At 41.9% G+C, this 27472-nt stretch overlaps 1 protein-coding gene across 2 annotated transcripts in view; it reads left to right on the top strand.

The window, feature by feature from the left end:
• The first annotated feature begins 3438 nt into the window (after nucleotides 1–3438).
• The window catches only part of MOB1B (MOB kinase activator 1B), a 43756-nt gene continuing 19722 nt past the window's right edge, over nucleotides 3439–27472 (top strand). Inside the window, exons 1-3 of one of the 2 annotated variants that reach the window (XM_074823386.1) lie at nucleotides 3479–3579; nucleotides 4211–4290; nucleotides 25798–25964. In XM_074823386.1, coding sequence (XP_074679487.1) covers nucleotides 25910–25964 — 55 coding nt within the window. In that variant the 5' untranslated portion in view covers nucleotides 3479–3579; nucleotides 4211–4290; nucleotides 25798–25909. Of the gene's footprint in view, nucleotides 3580–4210; nucleotides 4291–25797; nucleotides 25965–27472 lie in introns of both variants that reach the window. The other variant, XM_074823385.1, reaches the window with a different exon arrangement.

Here is a 27472-nt window from a genome sequence, read left to right as displayed (position 1 = left end):
CCTGTTACCCAATCATTCATCTGCAACTATCTCAGCATTCAGTAAGAGAGAATGTGCTCAGCCTGAGCAAGCCCACCAACTTTGGAAAACAGAGAGCATAGTTCACGTGGAGATATGTAAGTAGCATGAACCCCCCTGCAGATGGTGTCCACACCGTAAACACTGTTGAGATTTGTGGAGCAGGTCCTACACAAATCATTTGTTTCTGAGACATTATTACTAAAGTGTATGAACATTGCAGCAGGAATGACACCTATCTGAGCACCTTAACAGTGGTGAAGGCAACAGGGGGCCGAATGTCTTGATCGTTCTACAGTCCCGCAATAACAAGGCTTCTGAGCTGTACCATCCCAGCTCCAGAATTATGGTGACTCTCAGGACCACAGTATAACAACTTCATAGTTCCTGTAATTTCTTCATGCATTGCATTTTTTGTAGGGAATAATTACAAGTACATACCGCAGGTTCAATCTGATATTTATACTTAAATGTTTCACTTGTTCACAAATCAAATCCCTTGCCTTAATGCACAAACAAGTACCCAATTCAAAAATTGATGGATGCTATCAGTTGAATCTAGAATGTGGGGAGAATGTTTACAGAGCTTAGTATTTACATACTGTATTATTTACATTTCAAAACAAAATATTGTTTACTATTTTGTATTTCCAATAACATACATATTCAGTTTCGTGATCTTAATTTTTGAACTGTTTTCAGCTGGAATGTTCCGCATTTACCGAGCTGTGCTGCAAAAGCTGGAAACTACAGTTCAGGACCAAAGCACTTTGTCAGCTCGAGGGCCCTTTCGGAGTAATTCTTAAAGCTCTACAGTATAATGGGTAAACCAAAATGACAGACGTGAGGCCACGGGTGCATTCACTGTGCCTTTCCTGGAGCAATGGAGCGGTTCGACTCTTTATGTAAGACTGCAGCGTGTCGCCAGTCCCTTGTATCGGGCAGCGTCTGAAGCGAGCACTTCATGTGACCCTTAGCCATCCCAAACAGACCAATATTAAGTGAGACATAAAATGTACACATGACGTAACCATTTCTCCTGACAGCTGCCCAGGACAAGTATTTCCTACTGACTGCTGCAGTAACAGACATTTAATTTTAACTTGCCACTAAAATAAAGCATTCTGTGGGTAGAAGGAAGCATATGGGTGGGAACTGAGAATGGAGGTTATTCATGTCTCAACATGAATGTGGCAGAAAGATCAGCAATATTTTTTTGAGTTTGATTTACGTGGCCAACTTAGTCTGACAGCATCTGTTGAAAAGTGCCCCGAGACCCATTTCATGCCTGCTTTTACTAATAGAGACAAAAGGAAAACTGCAAATGTCATGAAATGTTTTTTAATTATGCCTTTGCTGCCCAGTAAAACACTTGATTTTAGAAGTGTCCTAAAAACAGTAGTGTAATTTTCATTTACTTAGAAATGCACTGACCTGGCATTCTGACTTGGTCTGAAGGACAGAGCCACAAGAGTAGAAAATGCAGTTTCAGCATTTAAAAACATGAGAGAAGCAGACAACTGTCAGTTTTGCCACATCAGGCACTATAGCCGAAACCCCTTGTGTGCCGTACAGAAACTTAATGCTGTGCGGGATTGTAGCATGTTTTGATGTACTGAATTTGCCTGATAACAAGTCTGAGTCATCGGGTTTTCCTCTGGCCTACCTGCATCAGCGTGGGCTTTGTGGGGTTGCCAGGGCTGGCAGAATTTCCTCAGGGCAGGAAGGAATCTCTGGTGGTCCTGCTGCCTGTCTTGTCTCTTCTCCGAAATCCCACTGGCTTCTTATTGACCTAAACGGCGGCAGATTTTCTCATGAAATTACACTCTGGGATTCTAGTTTAAGTCATAAAGAGGTGGCGCTTGGATGTGGCTAAGTCTACAGAGGAATGTGTAGTCCTTGTTTGATATGAATATAATTAATTTTGAAGCATTCTGGATGCTGCGGTCTATCTTTGTTTCCCCTGGAACATATAAACTGACTGAGACAAACCCAAAAATTAAGAGGATTGTTCCTGGTTTGGGAATGGGAGGTAGGGATTCCCAGAGCAGTGTCCCCAGACCCCAAAACCACAGCCTGCAGCTTTCACCTGGTGTTGAATGAGCTGGTGGACGTCTTTTTCCATGCGCTGCGCACCCTCAGATTGCGCTTCATGGAACTGCCTCTTCCTGGGAAGAGCGTGCTGTGTGATAATTGTTGCCAGGAAAGATGTGAGACTGCTTATTTGAAAACTTACACTGAAATGATACTCTGGCTATGCCGTACACTGTATTTCTACAAATGGGAGGACATGCAGTTTTTAACCATGCTCACACAAGGTGAGGTGATTCAGGGCAGACGTCAGGTGAAGGACCTGCCAAGGGATAAGAAAGACTGGATTTTTTTTTTTTACCTCAGTAGTTTGCAGCTGCCAATATCTTAACTTCTGAGGTGTGTCCTTTCTTAGCTGACTGCTCGCCCTAGCCAGCCGAGTTAAAAATTGCTCACAAATCAAACATTTGTTAAAATATTAAAGCCATTTTGACATATTTATTTGAAAAAGGGGCAGACTGTTGAGTGAGGAGGGCAGAAATCAGTCAAGATCTCCCTATTCTTTTTATGATTGTGGTGGTTATCTGTGCATTAGGTACTTGAACTTCTTTGTCATACACTGGCAGAATGAGGACAGACCACCTAAGGAAGCCTGGATGGCATAAATAACGATATTGTAATGTGTTTTGAGTCCCTGGCGTGACATGCTAAAGCAAAGCAAACCGTTTTGTTCCTGTACCCTGCAGGCTTGCTCCACAGGAGGCAGTTTGGGGTAGAAGAAGGGTGAATACTGGCAGGCCGCACTGTTGCTCAGGCACTTCTCATGATTCCCCTGCGACATTTGGTAGGTAACCAGGGGGATTTTGCTGCCAGGACTACCTGAAGGTTGTTGGAGGTTTTATGTTCTGCCCGTGCCCCAGAAAGGATTGCCTGTTGGCATCTGGGACACTGCGGCCTGGTGCAGGGGTTTACCCCAGGACAGTGGTTGGCAGGAGGCCGTGCCCCGCTCGCTGTTCCCTTTGGATCACCCTGGGCTGAGGGAAGTGCTTCTAGGGAGCCCTGTGGTGCCCCTGGGGCAGAGGCCGCTGGAGAGCGGGTGTCCCGGGATGGATGCCTGACGAGATGGGGGGTTTTGGAGGGAGGGGTGGGACGCCCGACTCAAGGGAAGACGAGGGTGTCTGAGGGGAGAGGTCACAGGGTCTTGAGCGGGGCACCCGGGGACATCCGAGGGGTAAGAGCTGTGTCCCGGGCCAGGCGACCGCCGGCCGTGAGGGGAGGTCCGCCGAGGGGCGGCGCGGCCCGCGGGGACTGCCGGGGGCGATGGCGGCCGGGCGGGCCGCGGGTGGTGGCGGCGGCGGGAGGCGGCGGGCCGTGTCCCCGCCCCGCGGCGCTCTCCCCGCACACGCCCGCCCTGCGCCGCCGCTGCTGCCATTGGGAGCCGAGCAGCGCCGAGCCCAGCCGAGCCGCGCCGAGCCGAGCCCCAGGCAGCCGCCGGTCCCGCTCCGCCGCCATCGCCATGAGCTTCTTGTTGTGAGTAATCGCGGAGGGGTCACGGCGGCGTGGGGGGAGGAGGTCGCTACCCCTGCCCCGGCCGTCTCTCCTGCCTGAGAAGGAAGAAGGCTCTCTTCCTCCTCCTCTGCCCCGTCCCGCCCCGCCGGGCAGGGCAGCCCGCCGCCCTGAGGGAGCGGGGTGGCCGCTCCCCGCCGGCATGGCGTCCCCTTCCGCACCTCTCCTCTTCTCTCCGTCCCGCTCCGGCAGCGGAGCGGCGCCCTGCCCGCTCTCTTCCTTTGTGCCCCGGTCCCCCGGGGGGCCGCGGTAACGGCTCTAGCGACCGCCCCCCCCCCCCTCTTTAGCCGCGGGAGCGGGGAGTAAACGGCTGCTCGGGGCCGGCCGCCGCGCCGCGAGGGCGTTTGGAGGGCGGCGGTTCGCCCTGGGAGGGGGGGTTCGACCTGCCTTCCCGGCCCAAGGGGCACGAATTTAAACAGAAGCCACGCGGGGCGAATGAATCCACGCGAGGCTTTTAACGGGGGCTCGAGGGAGACTTTCCCGGTGGGTGCTGTGAGAGGGGTATCGAGCGAGAGCAGCCTTCGGGGGGGGAAAATACTGATCTCGTGGAGTTTCCCTTTCTTTTTATTTTTATGTTTTTTTTATTCATAACGAGGCCGGTATGAGCAGAAGTTTCTGCCCGCGGCGTTATCTGCGGTAGAGAAGTTAAAACTGGATCGCGTTGACGCAGCTTTGGTGAGCAGCAGCGTTTAAAAGTTAATTCCAGGTTCAGGTAATGGTTGCGCAGCTGACTGGCGGGGATCTGGTGCGAGCGAGGGATCGCTGGCAGGATGCACGCTGCTAATGAGAAGGCAATTGTTTACTGCGGCATAAAAAAGCTCCCTAAGGAATTGGTGGCAATTTAGGTGTGTGCAAAACCTTACATTTTGCAATTTTGCTTCGTTGACAACTACTGAATGAACTTTGGTCCCTCCCCTTGGGAACAAAGACGAGGTACTTCTGACAATTAACATAAACCGGTTCAGTGACCTATTAATTAAAGTGAAGATGTGCTCTAGGGAAAGAAGGGAAATTCAAGCAGCTGAAAAAGGCACCCTTGCAGAGCAAAGCTCCATTAAGGCCTTTGCCCCGCTGACTGTTCTGCACGTTCAGTTACGTGCACATTCGGAGTTACGTGCGAGCGGTTAGTGGGACCGTTGCCATAATATCTGACAGTTGTTAAAGGCTTATATTGATAACCAACAGATGTATATGTAGCTTGCTTTCAGAGAAGATACTTTATCTTGGGAACTGGAGTGTTCTAATAAGTTGTGTTCTCATGGAGACAAATAACACGGACGCTGGCTTCCTTCTAAATCTCTCCATTGCGTTTATCTTTTAACTTTGCCATACCAAAGGCCTTGTGCTGCCTTACCCCAAGAGAGATTTTGAAAGACACCTATCAGCTGCAGGGTGGAAGCTGCAAAGGGAGATGAGTACAGATGACTGTCTGTGGATTCAGGCACGGTGCTACTAATGAGAAGCCCAGCTGTCCCCCTCCTTCATAATTCTCAGCTGCTGCAGTGAAGAAGGAGGGACAGGGTTTCGAGGACTCTGGTGTCCTGGGAGTCTGGTTTGCAAATTAGAAAGCCTCCCTCTCCGTGGCATTTGGTAATGGAAAAGCATGAAACCCCTCCACCCTCTGCCACTAGCAATAATGAGATGCTTGTTTCTTTTTCCAGACCCTTCTGAAACCTAGGAAAGCAAACCTTTACCCCCACCTCCATTGTTTCAAGTGGTCTTGCTGGATGAAATACAGAAATGGGAACTGAAGTTCTTGCATGGCAAACCTAGAAATGTTGGCAAAGCTGTCTCAGCTGTTGTTGGCAGAGTGTTATAGATGGCACCTAATTTGCTCATCTGTGGTCTAGAAATGGGTTTTTAAAAAGTAATTTTAAAATATACCTGATAGGCCTCAGGGAGACCAGGGAAACTTTATGTTACTGACAAATAGTTAGGTTTTTGTGTTTGTTTTGTTTTGTTTTGTTTTTTTTTTTTAAGTATCCAGAAAGTTAGCATTACCTTTTGTCAAACTTGAATTTCATGTTAACTTCATAGAGTTATTCAAAGACAGTGGCTGGGTATCTTTACAGTTCTACAGATTTAGTAGTACAAACTTGTATTGTACTTTGAGCTGTAAACCCCACACACTTTCTTGGTGTTTTTACATAGCTTTTTGTAGTACTTTTCCACCCCTTTTTTCATCTAGAGTTTCCTTGGTATGGAGGTAGCAAGGTTATTTGTTTGTTTGTGCTCTTTTCTCTGCGTCAGTGATACTGTTGTCTTTTTGTGAACTGTCTCACAATTTTGAACTCGGAATAAAGATGCGGCAGCTGAAGACAGTCCTTGTGCACTTAGACTAGAAACATTTTCTAACTTGCAGTGAACCGGTCACGCAGGTTTATTGCCGGTAACTTGGCTGTAGTTTGTCAGTTTGACACTCTAGTAGGTATGGAAAGCCGTGTTCTGATTGCAGACTTGCTTGTTGTCAAATAACAGGGCGATTGTGCTTGGATAACACAGGGTGCTTGGGGCCCCCCTCACGGGCCCGTTGCACAGTCCTTGTCCACTGACAGATCCATTGCTATTCTTCGCTGTTGCTAGGGCCAGTGACATATAAAGCTACGTGGTGGGGGGGGAAAAAAATCAAGGGAAACCATTGTCTTCTCTCGTTATGGGTAACATTATAAAAAGACTGTCTTGTGAGACAAGTCACTGAATTAATACAACTCAGTTTTGACAGCAATTGTTATTTTCAGCGCCACTATTTTCTCTTTCTGATCTGTTTCTTCCTTTCTGAAAAGACTTTATAAACCTCTTCAATGGTTGAACGGGTTATCCTGAATCTTTAAAAAAATTTAAAGATGGGAATTGGACTAGAAAATATCTTCAATTCCAAAAAAATTCAGCTCGATAAGTTCTCTCTAAAAGGAAATTACAGCATAGTTGCAGGTACTTCAGCTTACATCTCCAAGGAAAAAAATTAAAGATAGTTCTGGTAGGCGTGCCATATGGTAACATGCTTGTGTTATCCTACGCTGGCAAAACTTACATAAAAAAGAAGCTAAATGAAAACCATTTATTTTTAAAAGGAAAAGACTCACTTTTATTATTGAAGTTGTGAAATTGGCTTTTCTTAAAAAAAAACCATCTATGTATCAGTAAATCCCTCTCAGAAAATTCCAGTGTCTAGTTTTTTTAAAATGAGATTCATGTAAGTAGTGGTAACTGATAAGACTTAGAAAGATGAAGAGCTGATGGAAACAGCAAGTAAGGGTGAGGATGAGGAGCTGTTTTTTGGGGTACACACGTTTATGAATTGATGCAAAATTAGCTTGTAAACAAAGGTGGGGGAAAGATGTGCTCTTCCTTCTCTGTCTTGTTATACAGAACGGTGGAGCCTAGCAGTTGCTTCTGATGATGCACGTGGGTTAATTTTTTTTTTAAATTTTATTAAAATTGTAGTTTGTGTGTCTGTGTATGTGCAGAAGGTGCAGTGGGACATTACTTCTGTTTTTCCTTACATCGCTTGCAGAGTAATACCAAAATCAGAGCTGGTGTGTTTGTTTCCAGATTGACAAGCATTGTGGCCTTTCTGGTTTCCCTGTCTGCTCCTGCTCTTGAAGAACGTCATGGCTATTTTGTTGTTTCCTCTTCCTCAGCTTTCTTAGATGCTGAGTTGCTGCCACTTAGCAATTGAAAGCTGTTTCTAAAGTGGGCAGTGTTTTTCAGCTTACTCTAGCTAGAGAGCAACTGAGTGCTTTGTGAGTGCTCCTTCTGTAGTTAAAAGTTGGAGAGGTGGTATTTATCTCCACTTTATCAAGGACTCCCACAGAAGACTGGTAGGCACTTTAAACTGGAATTTCAGTCATTGAAAATCAACGTGTAGGCATTTACAAACTGTTAGAAATGGGAAATACATGCTTGTCAAACATTCAGATGTTTTTCTCCCTGTATTTTAATGTACTAGCTTTCTTCAGTTTTGGCTTGATTAGCGTAATACATCTGTGCAGGCTGTGTTCCCGGAGCAGAGATCAGGGTAGGTGCTCTTGACACATGAATGTGTTACCTTACTGCAAAATGTATTGTTTAACCACTACCATTAGTGATGCATTTGGTTTCTTTTTTTTTGGAAGAATACTCAGAATGAAAAGTCTCTGGAGTTTCCCTATGAGTAAATCAGAGAAAGAACTGCAAAGTTATTGGCAACTTCTTACAGAATTCTTTTTTTTAAGTCTTGGTAACACTTATTTTGTGTTTTGAGGAAAGCAAAAGGATTCCTTAGAGCTTACATGGAATCAGGTCTGACAATGAACTTCACAGAAAGTAAAGCTTTTTTTTTCCTCTTTTTTTTTTTCTTTTAGCTGCTTTATAGCTTTCATCGGTAGTGTTAGGTTAATGGTTGGATTCAATGATCTTGAGGGTCTTTTGCAACCTAAATGGTTCTGTGATTCATTGAATTATTGGCTGTAGAAATACATGCTTTTACCTGAAGTTTGTGTTCAACATTGAAGCATGTCACTTCATTTGTAGTGTTAACTGTGTTTCATTCCTCTTTGGAAATGCTTGCTGTCAAAAGATTTGCCCCTTGGCTGGCAGCTGGTCTCAATTTCAAGGAAGGGAGCACCAAGGAACAGAAAGCTTCCAGAAACCATGGCAATGAAAAACTTACAGAGGTGTTCATGTTGCCCCTTGTGCTGCCTGTGGTACAATTCATTTTACAATTCTCTAACTCTCTTGAAAAAGGCCTTTTAAAGTCACTTGTCACTCTCTTTCCCTCCTGATTTCTCTTCCCCAAAGACCCCAAACCAGTTTGTTAGGGTGCTGTTTGCTGATAGTGCTCACTGAGGCACTTCTCATCCTTCTAATGAGCTGGTTAAAGCAGCTAAACCAGCAGAAAACTATTAATTCCTTTTTGGTGGGATTAGTTTTTTGTTAATTTAGTTACTTGATGTCATTGTGTAGTGACATGAGGAATGATGTCGGAATAATGGAAGCAGCAGGAGTGTCTGGACATGGCAAAAGACAGGGAGGAGGCTTCTTCCTTTTTGCTGTGCAAACTGGCAATCAAGTAAGCTTAGCTGTGTTGCCAGCCCTGTCCTTCAAACTTCATTTGGCTTTGTGTGTGTGTTACTCCCTGTAGTAGTTGAGTAGTTGAGGTAGTTGAGTTTTTGCCATTCTGCTGTTGGGTGACTTTGTTCTTTCTTGATGAGTTTGATGAAATAAATATCTGCTTGTTGTGATAAGCGAGCATACACTTTCAAAAAGTAGCTGATCAAATTTGTGTACTGTGAAAAGGAAGTGAGTTGTAGCCAGCAGTGCATGAGTGCTGCTGCCTTTTCGGTGAGGTTGGAGGTAGGGGTCTGCAAAGCTGAGTTTAGACTGCCGCCTGGCTTTTAGGTCAGGAAAAAAATGAGCCTGCTTCAGAGTGACAGGGCTGTGCGGGCCAGTTCAGGCTGTGATATGTCTGAGCTTGGGATTGCATTTGGGGAAAAAAAAAAAAAAAAAAATTTCGTTGCTAATATTATGTTTTGAGGAACATGTAATTGATTAAGTGAGCGATTGGCACTTTTAAATGTTCTTAGATGCTTCCTTCTCAGTATGGAAGCTTGGTTTGGAATGGAAAAAAAAAATGAAGAAAGGCATTGTTCAGTGTGAAAGTTGTGTTAACTATATTGCAGTGATGTCTGGTCTTAATTGCTTCCTAATTGTTTGCTTTTATGCCACAATTGTTTTTCCTTGTTTGTCCTTCTCTCTTTGTGTTTGCAATGTAAGTGAACCTATGCAATTAGTTATTTACATTTCTCAGCCGACAATAGTGGTGGAACAAGGATCATTTTCAGGGGAGGATTTGTGCAAGTGTAGAGTGGCTTGGTTTTTAGTCTTGAGAAGGTGCCAAAAGCTTTTGATAATTTTCTGTAAAGTCTTTGGATTTAGGACCTCTTCATGGCAACAGACAGCCATGGTAAGGACAGCCCAGGGGTCACAGTTACATCTTGAGCTTGGGTGTTCTGAGAGATACATAGTCTTTTAATCTTGTTTGGAAAAGGATACAATATTAGAAGCATTTGTCCACTGAGGGGTGACTTCAGATTTGCAAGTGTGGTAAGACCTTTTCGTGCCCATGGCTGACAGAATGAAGCTGCTTGTTTTTCTTAGAGAAGTAAATAGCTGCATTTAATTATGCTACTTCTAAGTCTTCCATAGTAAGCAGTGAGAAAGATATTGTTGCCAAAGCTATCAATAAGCCTTTGACCCACAAATCAACCTAAACCACAGGATATGCTTTGTGATGCTTTTAGCATTTGTAAACTAAGAGTTGAGCTACAATGAACTTGCTGTTTGGGTTTTGTCCTTTTTTTTTTTTTTTAAGTACACAGAGAGATCGCGGGATATATATTCAAATGCTGTAAAATCTGTCTTCAGCTATAACTGAATATAAGTTAATTGCTTTTCACAGACTTGAAAAAAATTTAAATTTTTTTCTAACCTGTAAATTTCATGATGTGGGATTATCAGGATTCACTGCTTTGCTTTGTCATCTGTGTGTGTTGCCATTTTGAACATGGCATTTGCTTCTGTTTCACTTCCATAGCACTTCTGTAGCACTAGTGTAATCTTGTCTGTCAGTATTGTAACTTCACCTCCTGCGTGATACATGAACGTTACTGAAGGGAGGTTGTGATGGACATATTTGTATGGGTGTGAAGGACCATGCTGTGCCATAGGAAAGTCAACATGAGTGAATGATGCTGAAAACATTTGGGAGGAGAAACTGGAAAAGTCCTTTTTGGACTCTCTACGACACAACTAAGGGCAAAAAAATTATTTTTCTTTAAGTTTTCAGGGGACTCTCTTCCAGAGGAAGACATCTGTTGCATTTATGTCTTTTGGAAGGAAATAGACTGAATTTTAAAATTGAGCAGGGTGCTATAAATTTCCCTCCAGAGATACGGTACATTCTGACTAGGTTATCTAAAACCATGTGTGTGCAGCTTTTCTGGATCAGTTGAAAGCAGATCATGATGAAGTAACCGCAAAGCTCATTTTCTAATTTTTCAAATAATTTCCCAGAGACAGTGTGGCAGTTAGTCTGCAGGTGTATCTGTTAGATGCCTTCTCAGGGCACTGCTGCCTGGGTCAATATTTTGGGGAAGGGATTTGAAAGAAGGGAGCAAGAGCTGGGGATTGGTTGTCTAGAGAGGCAGCTTAAATTGGTTCTTTGGTAAGAAGTTTGAAATTACTTCTTACTTCTTAGCTTAGTAGGTGTATGCCTTCCAGGACCCGATATCCAGTTTTGTGCACTGTGGTAAAAAAGCGTTGTGCATTAAACATGTTCTGTTTAATTCAAGTCTTTGCTTCCCATTTTGAATATGTAGCCTGAGTCAGTAAATTCATGAGACAGTAAATTTACTGAGATAGTAAATTCATGCATATGAGATAATAATTTTGTATTAATAAAAAGGCAGTTCCCACTGTGAATTCATGAAGGTAACAGTAACTTTTTCATTGCAAATACATTTTGAAACTTTTAAAAGCAGTACTTGGAATTAAATTCATTCACTCTTCTGCATTTTCTGCATTTTCAGGAGAAGGCTAAGGATAAGGTACAGCTTTTTGGTCCATTTAGGCCTCGCAGTTCAAAACATTCACTTTGGTCACTCTAATGTAACTTACCAAATGTAAATGGTCTTTCTTCCTTTGTTCTGTCTTTTCCCATTCATCTTGAAATCCAACTGTGGCCTTAGCTTCTTGTCCCAACTTTCCTTCTGTTTTGGTTTTTTTTTTTTGTGTTTTTTTTGGTTTTTTTGTTTTTTTTTGTGAAAACACTTCTGTCTTGTTCACCCTCTCTTCTCTTCCCTCTCCAGTGCACAGCTGTTCCTTGGCAGGGATCTGTTCCTTTTGTCATTCTTACATACCTCCTGTGATCCTACCCGTATTTCAGCTGAATTTTATTTGCAGTTTGCTGCTTTTTCACATACGCGGGGTTTTTTGGTTGTCTGTGGTTGCACTTCATCTTTAAACTTGGTAGTTTACCTCCAGAGTTAATTGCTTGTGTCCTAGAGATACAAGCACTTCTGACATACAAAATCTTAATCCCTTCCTTAGTGAAGAAGAACATCTTGCAGAGAAGAACTCGTAATTCCTGGATTTGTTGTCTTTATCACAAGTCTAATTTTTTTTTTTTTTTATGACAAAGAGAATAAATGAGCTTAAGTCAGCTTTGGTAAATTCCTCTTTTGCTAAAAATTAAGACACCTTGTTTTTGATACAGAAATAATTTCAACTCAAATAATTATTGAGTGGGTTTGCTATGTTGACCTTATTAAAATAACCCATATTTTGTTTTGTGAGCTGGCATTTTAATTGTCTTGTTACCAACTTCAATACCACAGTCCTGGTTTTGCTTGAATGGAGTAATTGTTTTACGGACTTGCTGAGTGTTCTAGATCCAGGAATGGATTACTATGTCTTTTACTTGTCATACTTTGTGGCAACAAAATACTGTTTTTCCTAATGCTGAAGTGTAACTTTTACAAAAAATCAAGTGTCTCTAATGTCCTATTATTGTGGTTGACAACTCTTCTTAAAATTTCTTACTGCAGTGTGAGTGGAAAAGAGGAAAAATCTGATTATTAACATTCACCATAGAACAGTTAAACTGACTATGGACTCAACTGTCAAATGCACAAGCTTAAATTCAGAAGAAATGTTCTCTGGTGTATGTAGGAGCTATTGTTCCCTCTCAGATGCTTCAGACAGGTGGATTTTCCTGATATGATCCTTTGCAAGATACAAGCAAATTTTACTGAAGATCATTACACGCAGCACATACAAGATGGTATTAAATATGGGGGATGTGTAAGAAATACTTGGTGATGAGATAATGCAGTGTATTTTTGGAAAGCTGCTAGATTATTCATTACTGCCTCCTGTCCGTTTCTTCTTCCTGTTGTTCTCTGTGTTACTTCTTGCCTCCAGTGATCTGTTATTTCCTGAATTCAGACCCCATTTTACCTATTAATCAGTGTAAGTATAATCTTACATATATGCTTTGAGGTTTTCTATTGGGAGGTTGCCAAGTATTTCTCATTTGCTATGTTCATATCGTCAGCCTGTGTTGCGAGGGGGTTGCAATAAAAGACTGCCTTTTGTAAAGTGCTAATGTGACTCCTCCCCCATTAAAATTTAGTTAAGTTTCTCCTTTTTTAACTTTGCCTTTTTCTTAAACACATTAACAGATTGTTCTTTTTATTGTGTTTAAAAGGATTGAAGACTGTTTTAAATTGGTTAGTCTTTTTTTTTTTTTTTTTTTTTTAAATGCCCTGCTGTGATTTCTTAGGTTGTATGACTAGATTTGCTTTAGTCATTCATAAAGCATTGGTTTTCAAAAGCACTGATCAGCATTTTGGGAAACCATCCATGTTCTGAGGCATGTTCTCCAAGCACTATATTTGGTATATAAGTAAGGATCTAATTTGATACTAGAGCCAAGCTTTTATTGCTGGAATTTATCATCCTTGACGGCTTGTAGATCGCTTTCTGAAAAGCTCTGCTTCCTGCTTTCTTAAATGTATTTAAAGGGTGTGACTATTACCAGCAGATATGGTTTAGGATGCAGAGGGCATTGGTAATGTAAAGACATAAAGAGAATTTAACTGAATATAAGGAAAACTCTGTAGCAGGAGGAACAGTTTGCTATGGAAGGTAGCATATACCTTTTGTACAGGACACTTTTCTCCTTGTTTTATCAAATTGAAAAGGTACTACAGTAAAGAAATCATAGGTAGGCAAATACTGTTAATCACCTGCTTTATTTATTTGGCATGTGTCCCGCCTTTCCTCCTGCCCCCCAAGCCGGATGGTGCTTTGTGGGACTGGCAGCGCAAGGCTGCTCAAGACAAGCTGGAGCTCTCCAGGCCACTTTTTGGTATTTCCAGTTGCTTGTTGAAAGATCTTGAACTCCTTCATGCCTACTTAAATGGTTTTAGTAAACCTTCTTTATTATGGTTTCCAGTATCTTTTCTTCAAACACAATCACATGTGTTACTGAAAGAAATAGCCCAGACTTGTAGCTTTATATATTTCCTTATATTTCTTTTGCAGTTTGCTTAGTTGCATCTGTAATGGTACTTTCTAGTTTTGATTTCTGATCGTCTGTGGATTCTCATACTCTGTGGTTGATGTGTTTCACTCTCTTGTTGGTATTCACTTTGACCGCCAGGCCAGAACTTGAATGTTACTGCTTCCCTCTTAAAAAGAAACAAAAAATGCTGTTCCATTCCCTTATGTTCTGCATGACATTTGAGTTGTCTAGTACTGCTTTTCATGTTTCCATGCGTCTGCATAACATGTGCTGTGTCATCCTCACTCCCACATGTGTTACCAAGCGTTTTCCCTCTGTGTAATTGTTTTCCTTCAGAACATTTTTCTTGGAGGCATCTGAGTGAGATTTTAAGAATTTCTCAAAAATATGTGAATATTCTTCCTGCTCTTGGGTCTGTATCTTCATTATGCATATAACAAATAAGAGGGAGACCGTTTGAGAGGGTTTGGATGGCAGACTTCACAGGGTTGAGTCTTCCTGCAGGTTTCGATGGGTATGGAGAGCGTTGGTATACTTTTGTTAACAAATGTTACATAGTCTTCTATCACAGGCATTTGACTTTGTTTCTGAATTTGCTTGCCACTGGGCAGACTTGCTTTCCCTGTGGCTTGAGTTTTCCTACAGCAGTCCTTGCTGCAGGGTATGTACTGCATCCTTTTTGGCAACCTTTGGGTAGTCGCCTATTTACAGCTTGATTGAGTCCTCTCTCTTCAAAGGGAAATGTGCCATACACTCGTGTACAGCAGAAATAAGTGTTCAAATGGCTTTTTAGTGCCAATTTTTATATATGGGAAAGGGTAGATTTTGCAACAGAAGTGTAGTCATGTCTCCTGAATGATTTATTAGGTACATTCATGCAGTAAACTGGGGTTTGAACCTTTGTGGATACTAAACTTTGAAGCATAACTGGGTGAAGTTCTAACTTCTCTTTGAATTCATGCTGTGCCCTCCCTTTTAAGTGAGCTAATGCTAATTGACAGAAGTGTTTCCTGAGAAAAGAGGGGAACATTAGTGAAAAAATAGTATTTAGTTTGCAGAGAGCTTAATTAGTGACTGAAATGGTAAAGATGCTGAGCTCCATCTCAGTGGTCTGTAGGAAAAAACAAAGCAGTTGGAGAGGAAGGAGTACTTTGTGTATACCTTCTTCGAAGCTGCTAGTAACCTTCTCTTTTAAAGAAGTAGTACAATGAATATTAGGATATCTTCAGAAACAAATCTGGTTTTGATTATGCCCCACAGGTCCATGATATGTGTGTGTGTGTGTACATGCTAAATGTCAATATTAAAATAGTCAAGGAACCTGCATCTGATAGAAAGAACCCAACAAAATAGCCAAGACCAGTCCTCATCTTTCTTAAAAATCTGTTTGTAATAAGACCAAAATTTTGTGAGTGCAGGCAGCGTTGCATTTGCCTTAGTGTAGTCAGTGGATACCTGGGAGCCTGCAGCAAAACTTGCTGGATAATCTTTATTCCTCTGATGTAACAGGATTTCAAATGGATGTCAGAGGAGAAGATGTGTAGATACTTGGGTCTCTGCTAAAAGCCTCTTTCTTGCAAATTGGAGTGACAGCTTGTTTCAAGTGATGTTTGGTGGTCTTAAAGCTCTTGAAAAAGTCTGTGAAGAAACTTGGGAGTAGCTGTGGAGTGACATTGATAAAACATGCCGAGTGAGCCTTTTGGAAGGCTGCAGATTTTATACCAGAGATACGTTGCAGTTCCTCTGCTGTCTGCGTGACTGCCTGCTTGGCTCTGCAAGTCAATAGGGCATGCGTGGCTGAATGCATATTTCTTTTTCCATCTGAGTGTTTCTCTGATGGATACTCTTGAATACTTCTTTTTTTGTGTCGCTGGCCTGTCCTCCTCCTTGCGTTGCCCAGCACTGCTGTTAGTCCTACAGAGGACAATGCTTGAGAAGTTGAGTCACTTCCGCAACTGTTGGCTGCTCTGGGAATTAGTTTAATTGTGTTTTTGACTGTACAGGCAGAGCTCTGGTAGTATCCAGTGAGGGCAACTGTGACTTGCTTTGTTTATTTTGAGGATTTTCCAGGAGATGAAAGTATTAATATATTGTAAATGAAACAAGGGAATTTATTTTGTGTGTGAGCATAGCAAACTGATGATGATTTCCTGATTACAGGATGGTGTTCTGGATGCTTGCTTGTCCCTTCCATTAGGAATTGTGATTACTTGGGAGAAGGATTGCATCCAACTGGGTAAACAGAAGGAACACCATTGCCACCTACATGGGTGGGGCTGTAGTAGACATGAGCGTTGTAGCACAACACCTCCCTCTTGTTTACAAGCACATTCTGAGCTTGCAGACGGGAAAACGGAGGCGGACAGGCATGGAGAAGCGTAGGTGCCTGGCTCGGCTAGAAAACGGTCTGTGACCACCTAACATCTTTGTGGATTTGGCACCAAGTGTGCTGCTGCAAGGCAAGTGAGGGCACGTGTCAGGAAGAGTTAATGGCGGTTTCCAAGAGCTAGTCACCTGTCCCCTAGTCATAGCTCAGCCAGCAAAAAGTTTGTCTTCAGCTGTGTTCTGGTACATGTAAGAGCATCTGACTTCTGCTGGATGAATCCTGCGTTTGCTTGATTTCATTGACTCTAAAATGTGTATGTATGGAAGAAAAAAAATGTATTTTAAGAATGTGGATATGTACGTGTTATGACAGCTTTCAACACTGGGTGGTTGATGATTGGGACAAGCAAAAGCAAACCCATTCCTTAAGGCTACGTTAAATAACTTTCCCCTTACTGGATGTGAATCATCTGATAAACTTCTGCTCTTTTAACATGTAGGGTCTTGTGTATAGTGATACCTGGATTTTTTAAGAGCTATTGATGAGACTATGACGTTTTTCATCTGTCTTCTCTCATACCATCCAGTGTGGAACTTGGAAAACCAGATTTTAGTCCCTGCCTGGATGGGTAGAGAATTAAGTCTCGTAAAAGTACTTTGTCAGTACTTTTGTAGAAGGAGGCATTATTTCACGGTCACTATACCCCTTGAGAAGCATGTTCAGGTTGAAAAGCCTACAGAAAATTGAACTTCCTCCATGGTGTAGCAGAGAAAAAGGGTGGGATGAGGAAAGATGGATAACAGTGTTTCACTGAAAAGAAAAAAGTGGGATTTGGGGTTTTGTCTGGGTCTGTATTTATTCCCTTTCCAGACATCTGAATAAGCTTTTCTTGTAGGAATAACCTGTGTTATATTGCCATCGTTGTCGTTTCCACTTGCTGAAAGATAAGGACATTGTTTTAAATTCCCCTGCTTTGTGATACTTTTTTTTTTTTTTAGATGAGAGAACTTTTTGATTCATGTTTGCTGGTTGGGGTTTTGTTTATGTGTGGTGGTCAGTACTTTAAAAAATGGTGTTTGAAACTAAGGCATCCTTCCTTTCCTGAAATGATCCCCTCCCTGTCTTTTGTGGAAAGTTGTGTTTTGTATCTGTTATGTTGGGAATTACTTATTTATTTTTAAAACTGAGTTTTTTGTTAAGTTGCTAAGCTCAAGGATCTGGGCCTTTTGGGAAAAAGAAACCCAACAAAAACCACTGCAGAGATCTGCAGGGAAGTGGCTGCTGTGTGCAGCTCCCTTCCTTGCAACAGGGGGTCAGGCATCTGAAAGGACATCTTGGCATAGGAGGCAATCCTGTTTTGGAGAAAGCAGGAGCCACTGTGGGAATATGGTGAGGATGGGTTTGCACAGAGATGTTGCCTGGAAGCCTAATTGTTACTTTGGCAGAATCAAGTATTGATTCCTGAAGGTGCTCCACACAGTGTTCCTAATGATAGTGCTGCAGAAGCAGCAGGCTGAAATCTGGAAAGAAGTAACTTGGCGCCGACTCCTTGGGTCATAAAGTGTGGCACCTGTCTGTTGTAGCCTTGGCAACTGGCTGTGGCTTGGGCAGGTGATAGGTGATAGGTGAGTTAATCACACAAAGCTGTTCCTAATAAAGTGGAGGCTTCTCGGTTACCAAGTGCAGTGTTAGCTTTGGGAAGAGTCATTTCTTAGGCACCCTTACTTTCACCATTTTTAACTTTGGTATTTCTAATTTCAGTGACTGACTTTAGGTGTAGTGGATAATTTAGGTTATTCTTATATCTCCTACTAGCTACACTGGGAAACTTCAGCTGTGTGCCATTGATCCAAGTATTTTCAGTTACCGTTTCCTACAGTAGAGTATAAACAATAAATAACATGTATTCATTTTCTACAGGAGTAACTATGTGTCTATGGAAGTTTCTCAAGTCAATGCAACTGATTCTTCCTTAAAAAAACCCCGAAGAAACAAAGCAAACAAAACCCCTGGGCCTGGAATTGCTTTGTAACCACTGCCTTACCTTTTGGGAGAGCAGCTGTGTTGTGTAAGAAGTTGGCAGCTCTTAACTCTTTCCCAGACAGACTGCTTTGATTTGCTCAGTGATCTTGGCAAAGTCTGTGTTTCCCTCCATGTGAAGAGAATCATATTTTTTGCAGCTTAATGTTTGTGAAAGTTATTTTTGTTAGATGGGATTGCTCTTTAGAAGCGTGTTGCTTTTATTAGCATTCAGAATAATACAGCGACTGTATCTGAAGAATTTACAGAGGGACATTTTTCAGGGTGAGAGCTATCAGCTTGTGCACTTAGAGTCTCGACTTACCCATGTGGGTGCTGGCTTTTAACTCTCAGACTGTGTTGAACGACTTCAAATACCTCTTAATGTTGAGTTGTAACCCAGTACTGTACTGTCCTGGAGCACTTGAGTCTTCTGAATTCCAGTTGGCTGGACTGATAGCACCATGTTTCATTTCAGACCATTAGCACGCTCTGTTTAAGGATTCTCATAGCCATCTTTGTTGGGTAGTAATACTGGGGAGTAGAACAGCATTTCCAAAATTGTCTATACCTCTTGAATAACTGAGCTCTGAGGTTTCTCATCCTGCCCCAGAGCCTGGCAGAAGTGCTTTTTCTCTGGCCCATTGCACCTGTAACCTCTGAGTATGGGATTGAAGCTTCCTTGGCCATCTTTCTCTCTCATAATTTGGTAATTAATTTGTCTTGAGACCTGCTGCGTGGTGGTACGTCAAAGGGACACAAGGTTGTGGAATGCTTGCTTTCTGAATTCTTAAATTGGATTTGTTGCCTCCAAATTCAAGTGAACTGAGACAGGGTTATTTTAATGAGTGGGAATTTGGCTGGAAAATAATTGACTTTTTGGTATTGTAAGAGCTAAAAAAAGTAATGCCTGGCCCGCGCACCGTTTCTTTTCAGAACAGAAATGTTGTGACTACTCAGTTTTATAAATAGAAATGCTTAAGTTAAATCTTGTCAGTGCAGATTTTGAACACGTACAACTTAATTTTACCTGCTGTCCTTCTGATGCTGTGATTGTCACAAGGAAAATGCATTTTAAATGCTGCAACTATTGATTTGATTTCCAAAAAGTAGCTTGAGCTTTTATTTTAATTTCTATGTTGATGTGTTTGGCTATTGGAAACTGACATGATCATGCTTTGATGTGTCTGTTCTGAGCAGGATGTTATCATTTGAAGCCCCATGTTATTGTTTGAGGGCTTGAAATGTTTGCTTTTCTGGAATTTGGTTCTCACCTTACAGTGTTTCTCTGTATCGGGCTTTAAAAAGAGGCATAGCACGAAAAGGCAGACACAGAGGTACAGAACTAAAACTTGGGGACTTCTCTGATAAATTTACTCGTTGGCCTTTGGCAGTGAGTCGCTGCCTCAGTTTCCCTGTGTCTAACAAGACGCTAATGATGCCTACTTCAAAGATACTTTGTGAGGATTAATTAATGCTTGCAAAGGCCTTTGAAGATGAAAAAGCCGGAGGTGAACTATGGAAAGTTTCCATGCCCCAGGTAAATGTTCTGTGTGCTGTCTTGAGTTCGGCTTTTTCAGAATCACTTGAGCACTTCCAAATATTTTGAAGGGCTTATTTCAGTTGAACCATGGTGGTGAATGCTTTTGGGAGACACTAAGTGCTATAGCTGTACTTGCAGAAGTTAGTTACTTGCACATTCCCCCAAGGAAAGAAAGATGATATCCCACAGCCTCAGCATTATATACCAGTTAGAAGAATATAGGTGGCAGGCTGAAACTGGTGCCACTGCAGCATTTTCTATTTATTTTTCCCCAGGGCAAGTTTCTGTTCTTTCCAGTGTTTGATAAAACAGCCCACTGCGGAGCCCTTTATGAAATGATTTATGGTAATTGCAGCACTGTGTTCTTGAGCCTATAGGTAGCCTGAGACACACTGGAGGAGCAGTGCTCTCTGTACTTTCCTTGGAAGTTGAATGCTTGTGATATTTTACAATAAAATCTTAATTTTTTGTGAAACGTCATTTTGGCATGTGATATGCAAGTAGGTATGCAGGGGAAAAAATAGATTTTCAGATGCTAATATCTTCTCAAGGGTGGTGTCTCCTGTTTTATTTTGCCAATGACATAGTAATTGCATACTTAATAAGTGCTGCATTACTTTAAGATGCTGTAATGAATTGTTAGTGAATTATGGGATAACTCTGTGTGATTTTGTCCACTCAAGGAATTTGAGGAAGACTTGGAACACTGTCAGTATTTCATTGGTTTAGGTTGAGGTGCTGCTGCAAAATGGTTAGGTTGGCAGCTTCGGTAGAGGCAGCATTTAGGCTTCGATCTGCAGCCGTCTGTGTGCTTGTGAAGCATGCTAGATTCAGGGCAAGGCTTTTTGCTTGTCAGTTTGACCTGTGTTAGACACAACAGTAGGTAAGAGCTTGAGGTTAGTTCTGTGGTAAGAACAAGCTGTGAAGTCTTAGATTTTATGCATGAGGAGCCTAAACTTTTCTAGTTTAATTCGTTTTGCTGGATATGCAGCCATCTTTATAGAAATAGATAGAAAGACTTCAGTGCACAAATAGTTGGGTGTGAGGAGGTCTAAGCCAGGCCAGCCAAAGTGCTTCTCTTAGGAGTGCAAAGGTTTAAGTGTCTCCTTTCCTGCAGTTAACAAGTGTATCAAGAGTTTAGGCTGCATATTTAACTGGTTTGGTTGTGAAAGATCTGCCAGTGCTGCATTTGAAGCTGAAGTGGGCTGTTGAGGCAGCTTGGTAAGTGTGGTGTAAGCAGGACGCCTGAAAATTTTCCTTCTGGAAACATCGTGTTGCTAACCTAAGACAGACCAGCCTGCAGAATCCGCATCATTAAAAACCCTCCCTGTCAGCAGATGACTAGATAAAATTACAGCTTTGGAGGAAATTTTGTGTTCTTGCTTACAAGCAAGTAGTGACGTCTTTGTGAGGCCAAGCAGCGTGTGGGCTTCTGACAGTGGGAAGCGCTGCTTGTGGCTCAGAGGTGTGGGTTCCTAGCCAGGCTTTCAGACTCATCCCGGCTCCGTGAGTCAATTGCTTTAAACACATTTCCTGATTTAGTGCTAGGTTGAACTGCATCTGGCACTGCTGTAGCTGTACTTACCTATAAAAATAGAAGGGCGTAATTTGCTCAAAATGTTGAATGTGGGAGTGAAGGGAGCAAAACGTCCTTGGAATTGCAAGAATTTTTTGAGAAGGCAGTTCTTTTTGGAAGACTAGAAATTGGTTGTGACAAATAGTGGGGATGATGTAATGTGTTCCCTGTTTCATGACCTTTTTATGTCCAAAGAAAGTGGGATCTTCAGTGTGGCATTTCTGAGGGTTCGTCTGTCCCCTTTCACTTCTGCATTAATGTAATGTTTTAAAGGAGGGTTCAGAGACTTAACAGGGAAAGGCAGGTGCTGCCTACTAGCCCAGAGCACTTTAGAATCTCAGGAGAAATGGCTCACAGATATAGTTCATTCTGTAAGGGAATGTAGGTGAAAATAAAATGTCATACTTGATTGAGACATCTATTATTGTGTGTATTGCTGGCCACCAGACAGAATTCTATTTAAAGTTACATTTTTTCCCTGAATGTTCAAGGAGTTGAGGAAATAGACCTGGAACAAGAAGACTTTCTGTATCTGTCACATGTAACTGATGGACATAATAGGAAAAAAATTATTATCTATTTGTTTTGGTTTTTTAAGATGCCTTCACTCAGTGTTGGGAATCATAGGATAGCAGGAATAAGATGCTGCTGTGGTCAGGGTTTAGGGAAGAAGCAGGATTACTTAGGTAACCATTTGAAAGGGTAGTTAACAGATGGTGCTGAGGCATAAATAAATGACAGTGTTTTTTGGTTAAATAATAGGAGAGCTTCTGAATTGCTAAGGTAGTTGGAATAATGTTTGCAGCAACATTTACAGCTAGACTTCCCAAGAGCAAATGTGTCCTTTAAGGGTTTTGGCTTAGAGAAGCTGTATCAGGTTGTTGAGTCCCTGAACTTTTGTTTGTATCAGGGAGTATATGACTGTGCACACAGTTAATTGGCTTCACATATGGTGAACTGCATAAATGCATGGAATTCTGATAACTTATTGCCAAAATTGCAGATATTTCCATAGCACACAATGACTAGCAGTCTGCATTTATCCTAATTACTTTTCCTTTTGGATGCCTGCCTGCCTTTCGTGTGAGACCATTTCCTGCTGTCTTAGAATGGCTGTGCTGAATTTGAGAAGTAGTAATCAGAAAGGTAGTGGAAGCAATAGAATAGTTAATGAGACCAAATCATTGCGTATCCTCTTGTTAGAGCTTTTGCCAGCTTATGGAAAGAAACCCCCTGTTTCTGGGAAGGGGATAGCAGGGAGAAAGTAATACCTAATTTTCCCATGTGTTATACATTCTCTGTTTCCTTGACCACAGACGATCTCTGTTGGGTATTCAGCAGATCTGCAGTGACTTGGTTTGTTATCTGGGGTAGATACAGTGTGAATTCCTCCCCGGAGTTTTCTCAAAATAAACTCTTTTATTTAGGGAGTTCCTTCACCATGCTTTCTTTGTGCCTTGTTCTCGAACACTCATCCCTTCTGTTGGCTTACCCTTTTTGCTAAAATGCAAACAGTTTCTTGGTTTAGTAATTTCATAACCTTTTTCCAGTTAACTGCTTCGTATGTTTCTATACCATCTTCTCCCAAACAAACGTTTTCTGCTGAAGCAGAAGTGTTCTGCCCTTCGCGATCTGAATCATCTTAGTAGGTGTTCCCTCTGTCTGGGTAGAGCTTTCCTCATCATGCTCTGGGAGCTCCATGCACCCTGTAGTAGTCTCGATAATGAGCTTGTAGATCTTGCCTTGGGCAGCTGCACCAGACCAGTTACAGCAGTTAAGTTTTTTCAGTCTTCATCATATGAAAATGACAGTATTGCAAAACAGAAGCTGATGTACATTAGGTTTTGAAACATGGTGAAAGAAGGACTTTAAGAATTGGGCATTCCATGTAAGCAGCAGGGGAGTGGGAAGGAATCTCTTATTTTCCTTTCTCATTTATGATGAATGAGTGATCTGAGCTTTGGAGTGGTGGTAAGTCTGTGGAAACCTTTGGTTTGCTTTCCACTGAAGTCTTAGGAGCTGGTTTCCCTCATTGTCTAGTTATGATGGAGCGAGAACAAAATCTTGTGAGCGAGTTAGGAAGTGCTGTGCTTGTGTTTAGCATGTGCTGTTTTTCTCCTGCTTACACTGACACGTGTGGAAAGGTAATGATACCAGTCTCTCTTGCTCTTCAGTTGTGGTGAATGTTATCTTGAGTCAGCCCTGTCTGTGCAGCCATACACCAAAGCAAATGCCTGATGTTTTCAGTTGTATTTTTACCCCATGTGTTGGCATAGTGGCTATAAAGTGGATATATTCCTGAAGAGAAAAACTTGGGTCTCTTAAGTAGTCAGTTAAAAGTAGTCAGTATTTGTTTTTTTGTTTGTTGGGTTTTTTTCAGTTGCTTTTTCTTCAGAGTTGGTTTGAATCTGGCCTGGCAACAGATGCAGGTGGCTGCAGGGGTGGGAGGTGAAGGGAACTCCCTGAGCCACAAAAGCTTCTCACTCCCACTGCGAGGCAATTATTTAAGATTTGAATCTCATATCTTTGCTTAGGGTGAAATGCAGATGACTGTGTGCATGTGGGAAGTGTCCTGTAACACAATATATGGGAGCCATAGGTTTCCTCTTCCTACTTCTGACTCTTAGTTGCATTTAGTAGCTGACTGCATTAGTATTGTTCGGGTGTCTGTGTGAATGTACTTGGCCTGTTCAACTGTATCATCCCACGATCCCTGTTAGTCCAGTCAGGTGCTTCTTTATGAGCGTTAGAAAACAGGAGGTGCTTCTTTATGAGCATTAGAAAACAGGATTGCTCTGGAGGCCTACGGGAGGGGGAGGATGCTGCTGCTCCTTTGTAGCAAGGGAGAGTCAGAGTAGGACTGAGACCATGTAAATCTCTAACCAGCTGGACTTGTGGGATCTGTTCAATACCCAAAGATGCACCTGCAAAGATGATACTACCTGGCAAGAAGAATTTGGGGAATGCATTATTTTTCTCCAGTTTCAGTGTGTTTTCTTCTTCCATTGCTCTTGTTCAGGTCTAAAATGAGACTTAATGAACTGTCAGGCAGTTTTGTTATATGCTTGTCAAATGACATGTTCTCTATCGCCTCTCAGTCACTGTGGAAAGAATGATTTTTGTTGTGTTCTTTGGCGCATATTGAGACTTTGCTAGAGTTGTTGGTGTTCAGGATTGTAGAAATGAGTGATCTTTGTTATTTTGCTGTTGATGGCTGTAGGGTGGCATGGTGGGGAACATGAGATGCAGAATTAAGTTTCTTAGAGTGCTTCTGTGTGACAGTGTAGCTACACTAATATTGCCCCAAAGATAAGCTACATCTTTTGTGTGTTCAAACATGCAGTTTAAACATTTAGTGAGCTAGGGAGAACCCTTACACCCCAATAACAAAAATTTCTGTGCAGTCCTCTAGAGATGGTGAAAAATTGGTGAAGTATTTTATATAAAGAAATGAGAACTGGATAATGTTTGTAATGAAAACTCTGTTGTCTGGGTTTCACATCTTTCCACTTTCTTTCACTGGAATTCAGAGCTCAGTTTTCTGACAGAAATATCTTTTCAGCTCATACACTAAAGCATTCACAAATGCTGGGTCACTTGACACTTTTCTGCAAATATTTAATTTTACATGTCATGTTTCTGATATGTTAGGGGTTAATGTGCCATCCAGGCTCACTGCCATCATTTAAAATTCATATGTCTAAACTTCTTTCTAAGTCACTCCATATTTTTCAAACAAAATTATAGGTAAAAAGATTATTTATATGAAAGTTGTAAAAGTTGTCATCCTTACTTCTTGCCTGAGTGGTGGACTGAAAGGTCTATATGCTGTGAAACCAGAGGAAAATGACATAGAAAGTTTGTGGAAAATGTGGAATTGTATCAGTCTTCAGCTAAAGTCTTTGTGCATTTTTGAGCAGCTGTATTTTAAAAACTAAGTTCCTAAACAGTACCAGATACTTGAAAGGTTATTGTATGTTGCCATCTAAGACAATATTCTGAATTAGCTGGGCCTGCAGAAAGTACACTTTCCTAACCAACAGCAGCTTGGTTTTGAGGAATTAATACTAACTACTTAACACATCATACCTGATTTGAAAAGACAGGGATCTGAACAGGCTGTGTCCCTACCTTGTTATTACACTTGTGCAGGTGTGATGACTTTTCATGTCTCTAAGGCGGGTGTAGAAAAAGAACATGGGTTTTTCTGTTAAATAGTATCTTTAATTGCTGTGACAAGCCTTATGACTGTTCAGAGTAAAGAAAGTTTCTGTTTGACGGCGCTGCTGTCCTTGATATGTGGCTGTCCAAATTCTGGGGGAGGAAGTATTTTTCAGTCTCATCTTGCCCATGATCCGGTTTGAGAGAGAGAAAGGAGTCTGAATATTCCCAGTTGTACAGCTGACTTAACAGTAGGGTGAGCAGATGAGAAGGCAGGGTAGCAGAGAATCATTTAATTGCTTAAAACAACAAGTCAAAGAACCTGTTACCTTTGCATCCCAGTTTCTGTTAAATATCCTTTTTCGACATGAAAATAAGAGAGTGGGGAAAATACTTAATGTTAATCCTGTGTTTATGTGTGACTTGTCTGCTCCTTTCTTTTTCCCTTCCCTTTCCACAAGTTCTCTAAGGATCTCCTTTCCCTTTCGCAGTGGTAGTCGCTCTTCCAAAACCTTCAAACCAAAGAAGAATATTCCAGAGGGGTCTCACCAGTATGAGCTGCTAAAACATGCTGAAGCCACGCTTGGAAGTGGTAATCTCCGGATGGCTGTTATGCTTCCAGAGGGTGAAGACTTAAATGAATGGGTTGCAGTTAACAGTAAGATGGCTAACCTTTTTTTTTTGTATGGGGGGTGTTGAATGTGGGCTGACACTCGTGGGAGGACAACTGTGTGCTCCTTTCTATTGGGGGTAGGCTATTGCATCCTGTGTGCAATACTCTGCTGCGGTTGGGAGAGGTGAGTGTTGTATCATTTAGAGCTGACAGATACAGAGCGTCTCACCAAGACAAAAGCTCTTTAATTTCCTTGTGCCAAAAATATGTTCCTGTTAACAAAATAATTCTTATTCTTAGCGGTTAAAGTCTGAGCACTTGATCACAAACAAGTGCTGAAGTAGAAATGTCACTGCTGTTTTTAGAAAGTAGCCTGTCAGTGCCATCTTAATACATTTAATCCAGTTCTTTCTCAGCTAGGGTTGTCACCCAGTGGTGTATAGTCAAGCCTCTACATGCTAAGCATAAAATCCTAATCTAGTTAAGTGTGAGGGCCAGGACTAAAAGATGCTAAAGTCTACAGTCACATGTATGGCTTGGCTTTCCTTTTTTCCTGTAACAAACCCAGAGCTCAATCCTTGCAGTTTTCCTAAAGTTAGTTTCTTCCTTTTGTTTCTACCAAGTTGTGAGCCTTTGCTCTGGTAAGTCTCTGATGTCACTATTTTTACTTCCTCTAAAGCTGTTTGTCCTAACTCTCTGCTTTCATGCTAGGTCAGGCCAAACAACGATGCCCAAGTTAGTGTTTTCTGATTGCTTGACCATGTTTCCTCCTCCTTCCTCTCCCTGCTGCATGCCTTCTGTTCTTAAAGAATGGATTAACCCAAGTCCTATCATGCTCCATAGCCCGTGCAGAGCTTTGGCTGCCACAAACTCTGTGCCGTGTCTGGGTATTTCCTCCTCATTTGTGTCTTTGGCTTGGTGTGCTTCTGTGATTGTACAGTATTGATTGTGCACTGCAGTGCAGTATAAATTACGGTCAAGATAAATGTCTTCTAATTGTTTATGTGGTTCTGTCTATTTCTTCTTGCCCTTTGACATGTTTGGGAAGTGAAACTCTCATACTGACTTCAACCTTCCGGTTCTTAATTACCCACACAATGCTCTGGTATATGGCTTTCCACTGCTTCCAGGGAATGTTGAAATTGCTGACACCATTCTATTTCAAAGTTTATTCACACTGTGTTGCAAAACTGTCTAGAAAAAAAAGAGCCAGCCCATTTTTCATGAGTAAGCATTACTAAAGATGCTTCATATATTGCTGGCATCCTTCCCTTTTAGTGGTTCCTCCACTCTGTGTCTCTTCTTTAATGTGTGGCAGTGGTGTTTTTCCCTTCCCAAATGACTTAACTGGGTGGCAAAAGGCAGCAAAGCACTTGACAGAAGAGTGGGAGCTGCCTTTTGGCAACAGCTGCATTCTGTAATGAAATGCCTCTCTTTCATGCCTCCTGCAGCAAAGTGGGATTTTAATGTTTGTTTTTTTTAATTTTTTTTTTGTGTAGAAGTGATTAACTGATTACATGCTCCCTTCATTTACAGCATCCCTCTACCACACC

This window comes from Strix aluco, chromosome 4 (genome assembly GCF_031877795.1).
Source record: "Strix aluco isolate bStrAlu1 chromosome 4, bStrAlu1.hap1, whole genome shotgun sequence".
NCBI classification, from domain to species: Eukaryota; Metazoa; Chordata; class Aves; order Strigiformes; family Strigidae; genus Strix; species Strix aluco.
This window is presented reverse-complemented; position numbering and strand designations above follow the sequence as displayed.